Source organism: Gymnogyps californianus, chromosome 4, assembly GCF_018139145.2.
Source record: "Gymnogyps californianus isolate 813 chromosome 4, ASM1813914v2, whole genome shotgun sequence".
NCBI lineage: Eukaryota > Metazoa > Chordata > Aves > Accipitriformes > Cathartidae > Gymnogyps > Gymnogyps californianus.
The window spans coordinates 9,309,948-9,318,111 of NC_059474.1; the positions used below are offsets into that span (position 1 = coordinate 9,309,948).

The 8,164-nt window shown below is 48.6% G+C and overlaps 1 protein-coding gene across 1 annotated transcript; it reads right to left on the reverse strand.

Moving 5' to 3' along the window:
* Positions 1-38: 38 nt before the first annotated feature.
* On the reverse strand, positions 39-7,921 carry LOC127016269 (uncharacterized). The gene is made up of 6 exons (XM_050896667.1): positions 7,901-7,921; positions 5,454-5,517; positions 4,353-4,441; positions 3,136-3,248; positions 2,505-2,661; positions 39-302 (listed from the first exon to the last, which is right to left on the reverse strand). Exons 3-6 carry the CDS (start codon positions 4,426-4,428, stop codon positions 151-153), a joined length of 498 nt encoding a protein of 165 aa, XP_050752624.1. The 5' UTR covers positions 4,429-4,441; positions 5,454-5,517; positions 7,901-7,921; the 3' UTR covers positions 39-150.
* Positions 7,922-8,164: the final 243 nt, after the last annotated feature.

Here is an 8,164-nt window from a genome sequence, read left to right on the forward strand (position 1 = left end):
ACAACTCAAAAACTGAGGTTTTTTTTCTCTGCACTTATTTTAGCTATACAGAAATAGGTTGCTCATGGTTAAACATTTTCCCCATACACACACATCTGTATTGCCCCATGGAAAAAAAGAAAAGGGTGCTTGCTGATAGCATGTCCTACGCTACCAGCCAGCATAGACTGGTTCTGTGTGCTCGGTCCCCCCGTAAGTTGTGTGTTGTCCTGAGCCTCGGGGTAGCAGTAGAGACTTTAACGATTTCTTGCTATATTCTTGCCTTCTTCTCAGAATTATTAAAAAGACAGCAAGGATTGCACCTGGAAGGTAAGGAATGGTAGTTATTTTCAGATGGGAAGGTAAAGTGTCAGGTGTCATTTGCTCTAGGGCTTCTCAAGTATTCTCTTCTAGTAAATTAAGTGGTTTTTTCCTCCTACACACTCTGCACAAAAAAAGATTTGGCTAGCTCTAATAATAAATACTCAACTTTGGCATTTCAGCTTTACTCTGGAAGCTGCGGAGAATAACGGCAGGTTTTAATGAAATAATTCAGTAACTTGCTTTCCTACTCCCATTTACCCTCTGCTCTGTGGAACTATTATTTTCCACCTGGCATCTTATCCATTGCAGACCCCACCAAAGGATCTTGTTGAGAAATGAGTTTGCCCTGTGCAGCACTTACACTGAAGCACAAGAAGTAACTGACCTAGATTAACTTTGAGTCTAGACTGAGATCAGGACTGTCAGGAAAAATTACTTTTAGATTGGGCATAGACATGGAAATAATTGGCAAATATCAAGGACTGTGACATTCTGTTTGTTTGTTTCTGGCAGAAGCATAATCAGGGAAAAATTTATCTTAACAGAAGAGCACAAATCTGTCGCTGTGATGCAATATGGCCAGACAAATACGTCCAAATTTAGGTTGCGTGAGCAGGCAGTCTCATGGTAAACAATTGATCTGTTAGACCAGCCGTGAATACTCACAGGTTCCTGTGTGGGCTGCTTCCTTTACCCCTCTGTAGCAAGCTCTGTGACAGGCAGGACTTCACTGAGGAATGCTGTTCCGTCACCCTTCAGACTTGTTTATCAGAAATGCTGGTTAATGGGCCGTTGTCCCCGTGTGGGCAGGCTTTTCATACCCTTCATTTTAATCTACTTTTTCTAATTAATACTCGCTTCAGATGGCATCTGTTTTGGCAGATTTTTGGACTACAGCCTGGCACAAGGGAATATGGGCCAGTGGAGGAGCTTTCACGTGGTTGCAAGCCACAGCTTGTGAGAACAGCCCTTGTCCGCTCCCACCAGGACATTTCAGCCCTCTGGAGATGAGCAGTCAACCAGTGCTGCTAGAGCTATAGCTCCTCCAGACCCTGCTGTCCTTTTCTCCTCCTATGCATCCTTGGAGTCCTCAGGTGCCAAGAGAGGAGTTTGATGAGAACAACTAGCACTGTTTTGTTGTTGGAGAAGCAGCTTTGCTCTCTCTTCTTCATTGTGGGGAATAACACATCTATTTTATCTCCCCCCCTGCCTTTTAACAACAGCGAGCTGGACTGGAGAATAGGTCTTCAGGAGGCACATAACTGTTGCGCGTAAAACACAGAAACCCATGGATATGAGGCTACAATTCCTTATCCTCTGATGACTTAGTCATCTCTATGACTTAGAGATGAAAATCTTGTGTCAAGAGAGCTGGTAGCATAAGTGGCACTTAAGTGGGGTTTCTCTTCATCTGCCTGTGCACAGCAGACGAGTCCCTCTTTCCAGCTTGCGCGTCTGCCCTCTTTGCAATCCACAGCAGTAACAGTTGCTCATTTGCATCATAACTTATCTCTGATTAAACCTCCCCCAAACTTAGATTAAAAACTACAGAACTGTTATTTTTCCCTTTGCTAAGGCTACAAATGCATATTCATTGTTTTGGAATGGGCATTCATGGTGTAGCTTCCAGGTGGAAAAGCTCATCCACCCCTTGGCTTGCCCTAATGAGCTAATGACAGCAGGTGGCATCTGGGATGAGGGATGCTCCCCATACTCAGTAGGTGCTGGTTGTCTTTCATGCTGTCGGTTACAAGGTGCACTACAGCATCGATACCACCAACACTGCACGAGCTGATAGCACCCCATCCTGCCGGATGCTGCGGCAAGAGTTACAGCGGGGGAATGCTTTCAGGAAACTTGAAGTCTCATACCAAAAAGGAAATTGTCCTTTTTCCTACTTTTGGGCAGCCAAGAAATTCCTGTTTTGGGGTCCGTACACACACCTGCTTCCCAAGGACAAACAACATACATTCAGCATTATGCTAGCCTTCCTTCAGAGCGAATACAGCAATGTCCCTACTTACAAATGGGGAAAGTAGTATCATTTGCATCGAAAGCAGCCAGAAAGACCTTTATTAGAAATCCAGGTTTCCAGAAACATAAAATACACCATCCAGAGAACGCTGTTGGCATAACATGAAGGCGCCCAGCTGCAAAGGGGTGTCTAGTTTTACCAGAGGACAGAGAAGACAGACACTTACCTGCTGAGAAGACGGCCAGGAGAATGACCATCAGGGGAGTCAGCTGGCAGGAGTCCCCTGCTTTGTAAAGAAAGACCTCCATGCAGTATGCCGGCTCAGTGCTGCCTGCAGGGCAGAAGGCGTCAGGAGGGCACTTGACCGGGTTCACATCTGGGCTCTGCCCAAGAGAAGAAGTTACTCAGCACCAGCAAACGGGGAAGACTGCAGAAGGTAACTAGTGTGAAGGGAGGTGACACTTCAGCATTGAAAAAAACAGAAGGAAAAAACCCAAGAAATGAACCTGCCATCATTAAATTCAGCCTGTCTGCCCCTGAGCTGTTACTCAGAGTAGGGTGAAGAGCAGAAGGCGTCATTATACAACACGTCTGTACATCAGACCTCCTCATTAATGGACACACCACCCTCTGACATTCCCTTGATGGCTCAGCGAGACCGGGCAGCTCCAGGGGTGGAGCTCCCCACACTCCTGGTGGTGTAACTTTAACCACCTCTCTCTAGCAGGGCTCTGTCTATGTTTAAGAAAAGGAAAGAGGCTCAGATGAAAATGGTGTTAATTGAAGTGTTATTTAGCTTGTCATGGGACAGCTATTTTTGTTAATCCAGGCTGTCAAACCAGCTGATGGAGACTCACAGGGCAGTAGTGATTTTCTGGGCACAGGTCACAGGTCTCCTTGCCCCGCTGTAATTGGTATTCTCCTGTCCTGCAGAGCTTGCATTTGTTGTCACTGGGACCTTTGAACGTACCTGAAAGAGCAGATAAGCGCAAAATTAAGATCTGGGACTAGACCCCACGGCCTTTGCAATTGCATATGGATGATTCAGCTTTCAAAGCCACAAGGAAAAAGACCATTAAATACTTCATGTGCCTAACAAAAGCTGAGCCTGGACTTTGGTCCTTGCTCGGTGGCAAAGGGGCAGGACAGAGAACAAACAGGGACAGAGGGACTAAAGGATATCTGGAGTTAGATCTTGGCAAACAGAGTAAGTGTGAGTAGGAGTACAGTGGGAGATGGTTTTAGTAGTGAGCTCTGGCTTTCAAGCAGAAGGAAGCTTGGAGCTGGAGGTCAGCAATGTTTCATCCTCTCTAATTCTGGATTCAAACACCTTTTCCAGCTGTTTGAAACTTGCTGAGCAAAGTTTAAAGCACAGCTCAGTTTCCTAAGCTTTGTGGGAATGATGGGTCACAGAAGTCCTGGGTCTCAAAGCGGTAAATGCTTTTCTGCATGTTTAAAATGCAACTTGACTACAAGAAATCCCTGGTGCTGTCTCCAGAGGGGAGGCTCGCCATCGGTGGTTGCGGGGACAGCTGGAGCGCTCTGCCCTCCCGCCGCTGTGGTTTGATGTTAAGACAGCGATGCAAGGAGCAGAGGCATTTCCTCACTTCCCCTCATGACCGTCCCCTTTGCCTCAGGCTAACTCCTGCCAGGCGCGGAGCATCCCCTGCCTCTGCCTGCAAGTCTGTGGTTTCATCAGCAAAGCAACCACCACTGATGAAGCTACTTTTTTGCTAAAACTGTATCTAGCAGCGGCTTTCGGCAGCCCTGGCATGCAGATGACCAGCCTTCCTCCGAGCCATTAACCGTGCTGGCGGGAAGGTGTGGCATAGGCACAGCCTCCAGCTGGTCCTAGCAAACTAGGAAGGGCCAGAAACCCCCAGCACCTTCCCATCACTTGTGAGGGCAACGGTTTGCTCTGCAGATCTCAGCTGGGGCATTCGTGCTGGCAGGGAGCACTGTCCGCTGGGTCAGATGAGATGAGTCTCAGGAATGAATCATTCCTTCTGGTGCTGAAGCCATGCGTTCCCAGCTGGGCTCTTGCAGCCCCCCCACCGTCCGCTGCAGAAGTTACCTGGCAGGCAGGGCACGCACTCTTCCGACGCCTCCTGAAGAGCCTCTTGCCCCCCAGGGCAAGGCAGACACCCCATGCAGCTGGTGGTGCTGGGGAGGGGAGAGGAGGCAGACAACGTTGTCGGACAAGCACTTCCAAGACCAGCCCAGCCCACCAAAGCCAGCTCTCTTACGTATGCACAGACTGAAGTCTCCAGGGTCTACCAGGAACTAAGCCGTTGCCCTTTTTTTAGGCATTCACAGTCTCTCTCTCCAGTGTGGTTTCTCACATGTCTAGGGCTGGGCACATGATGGCATTTCTGTCCTCTCTTTGGTTGTTTATTTGCATGAAACCTGCTACCCCAGAAGTTGCTATTCCTTAACAAACTTTGCTGGAACTGGTCAACGGGTACTGACGGGAGTTGGGAGAGAGACCTGCGATACAGCCGGGTAAGCCCTGGGTCCAGCCTCGTAGCAATTTAATCAAGGTTCAGCAGAGATCTGCTGCATAACATGGGACAAACGAGCTCAAGGCAAGGTCAGAAGGAAGGGAAGTATTCACGTGCCAATTCACCTGCTTTGGATATAAACCTTGCAACCTCCGTGCAGGCATCCCTACACAGCAGGGTGCGGAGCCCATCGCAAGGTACCCCACCAGCACCTCTCCCAGCCCCTCTCTCCCACCCCAGCGGTGACAGCTCAGCCAGGGTAGTTTAGCTACTGCCTTCTGCACATCTCGACTCAGGATAAACAAACCATCAGCTCAGCTTAAATCTACAAAACCCAGAGCGACGCTCAGCTCGATCCCTGTGCCAGCATCTGTTTGTTTATCAGTGGTGTGCAATGCCCATGCAACGCAGCGATGTCAGCAAGAGGGGATGGCAGAGGTGGGCTGCAAGCTGGTGCTCTGCCACCTCATCCCAGGGTACCTCCACATCCAGCCAGGACCCTCCCCTCCATCGCACCATCCCTCTCTCACCAGGGCTCAGCACCAATGTCCCTATAGCTGAAATGGCAGGTGGCTTGCCTTTGGCCACTACATTGGGTCTTCTAGCTCAGTGGCTAAAAGAAAACCACCCCTCCCTGTCCCCCTGACAGCAGGCATCACAAGTAGACTTCTTACTTGCAAAATGATCCAGGCAGGCAAGGCAGACAAAAAGCTGCATTTTGTTTGGAGCTAAAATAGCCTGAAAAAGAGAAGAGTAAGGCTTCAGGATCTTTCCTCCACTGTCACTGCCCCACATCGTTGTATATTTGCTCATCTCCACTTTACAAGCAACCAAATCAACTTCCCACGACACGCTTCAGGTGGCATTTCATGGGTTAATTCAGGATGTTTGGTTTTCTATTTGTCAAAAGCCCTGAAAGAGCAATAAAAGTTTCCTAACTCAGCGGGGGGGCTCGGGCAGATTTCCCTGGTGTCACTCTCACATCCAAAACCCCGCCAGGGAGAGAGAGAGAGAGAGAGACCTGTCAACCTTCCCAGCACGACAGGTTGAACTGGAATGAAGCTAAAGAGGTGAGCCCAGTGCCAGCTCCGGGGTTATTCAGCTGGAGCAGGTCTCTGGCCAGGGAAAACCCCTCCTGTCACCCCAGCCCCTCCAGGGGTTCTCCCACCCCGGGAAGTCTGGGGTGCATCTCCTTCCCCCCAAAGGGAAGGACACAAGACCCACCAGCCAGCATGGCTCTGCTCAGCGCAACAATCTGCTGTTCGCTCTCCCTCCCTGCACCACCAGGACCACGAAGGGCAGGAAGACACACGCACACAGACCCTTCCCCAAAGCACAACAAGGAGTGAAATGCCCCGAAATGCCCATGGCATGGGCAGGGGGTGCAGGCAGGACCCGGCTTGTGAGTCCCTGCCACGCCAACGGGAACCTCTAAAGGCAGGAGAACAACGCTTGGGAGTTCAGGTGGGTTTGGGAAGGAGCCTGATGATGTGCTGTCGTGGTTTAACCCCAGCCAGCAACTCAGCACCACGCAGCCGCTTCCCCCTCTCCCCTCCCAGTGGGGTGAGGAGGAGGAAAGGGGAAAAAAAAAGTAAACCTCGTGGGTTAAGAACAGTTTAATAACTAAAGTAAAATAAAATACTAACAATAGTAATAATGAAATATAATAAAAATAATAATAGTAATGAAAAGGACTATAAAAAAAAAAGGAAGGGGGGGGGGCAGAAAAAAACCCCAGTGATGCACACTGCAATTGCTCACCACCCGCTGACTGATGCCAGAGCCGCGATCCGCGCCTCCCAGCCAACTCCCCCCTGTTTATATACTGGGCATGACGTTCCATGGTATGGAATACCCCTTTGGCTAGTTCAGGTCAGCTGCCCCGGCTGTGCTCCCTCCCAGCTTCTTGCACACCTGCTTGCTGGCAGAGCATGGGGAACTGAAAAGTCCTTGGCTTAAGATAAGCGCTACTTAGCAACAACTAAAACATCAGCGTGTTATCAACATTATTCTCACACTAAATCCAAAACACAGCACTGTACCAGCTACTAGGAAGAGAGTTAACTCTGTCCCAGCCGAAACCAGGACATGCACGACACTGGTCACTGCCATGGGTCCACACGGGACAGAACTAAGGTGCCTGTGTTCAGAGAGGAGCTGAAGTGGTGTCAGTAAGATCTGCCTTACGCCCTTCAAACCAGCCCAGATTTGCAACAAGCAGCAGAGGCTGTGGCAGAGCAGGATGAAAACAAAGCAACCTCCCTCTTCCTGCAAGGAAATAGGAACTTTTGAAATTTATCATTGCATGATTTAGGGGCCACCCCCACAGACTCCTCTGTGGTCTAACACAGTGTTCAAATTTGCTGAGTAAAGGGAGTGACATACCGCAGCGCTGTCACCAGTTAGATTTTTTTTTCCTCCCAAACTTAGCAAGTGATAGCCAAGATTTAGGTACCAGCCAAAGAGTTTGGTGGGTGGATTTTCAAAAGAACAATTGTGCATGTATGAGGACTACTTAATTTGTGTACAGAACAGCTACTGCATTGCATGTGTTAATTGGGTTTTTGCATCAGTACATGTTGGTCTGTTTTGAACATGTTGTTACACAATCTGCGAACACATTGTACCAGGCTCATAGTGCACTAGCCAGGTGCAAAGTAGCTCACTGAAACCCCAGTTTTTAATGTCTCGGGAATAAGGAGAGTATTACACAATATTCAGACTGCAGAAGATTGCCTAACTGAAAACAAAGATGGTTTAAACTCATTTTTGCCATTAAAAATAGGGGAATACTTTGTTTTCCTGACACCCTCCTCCCCCTTGTGCTATAGCTGAATTTCATAAACCTTCCTTCCTGACTTTCTGGAAAAGGCTTTCATTGCGGTGTTCGTATTAGCTTGTTGCAAACAGAAGCATGACTCTGAGATCTGTTCTTTTCATTTTAATAAAAATGTCAATAACAGAATGGGAAGAGATCTGCTATTCTATTTTTAGCCTGAACAAAATAACCTGTTTACTCTTCGGTGCTTTTAAGTTACCTGGTAATTGCATCTGGCCATGGGAAAAACCATCGCGGAGCCTGATGAAAATGGGTTTGGGTTGAATACGAATCAAAGCCTACCTTTCTCACATGCTCTGCAGGCTGCAGCCCCAGACTCATTAGCGTAATGGCCAGGCAGGCAGGGAAGGCATGCGGTGCTCCCTGTGAAGCTGGGAGAGAAGGGAGCAGAGGTGAGGGCTATTTTAGGTCACCCGAGCCTGTATCCACTGTAAGGGGAGAGAGCAGAGCAACGCAACTCTTTGTTTCACTAACAAGTCTAGAAATAGCATAATTATAATGAAGGAGTTCAGGCAGAAAAACAATTTGAACTCGCCTGAATGTTAA

What these genes read in the sequence shown, in the direction of transcription:
- LOC127016269 (XM_050896667.1), bottom strand. Translation starts at nt 4,428, where the DNA reads ATGGGGTGTCTGCCTTGCCCTGGGGGGCAAGAGGCTCTTCAGGAGGCG. An exon ending in CAGAAAATCACTACTGCCCT is followed by an intron (nt 2,662 to 3,135) that starts GTGAGTCTCCAT and finishes TCTCTTGGGCAG; the next exon opens with AGCCCAGATGTGAACCCGGT. An exon ending in CCTGGCCGTCTTCTCAGCAG is followed by an intron (nt 303 to 2,504) that starts GTAAGTGTCTGT and finishes CTTACCTTCCAG; the next exon opens with GTGCAATCCTTGCTGTCTTT.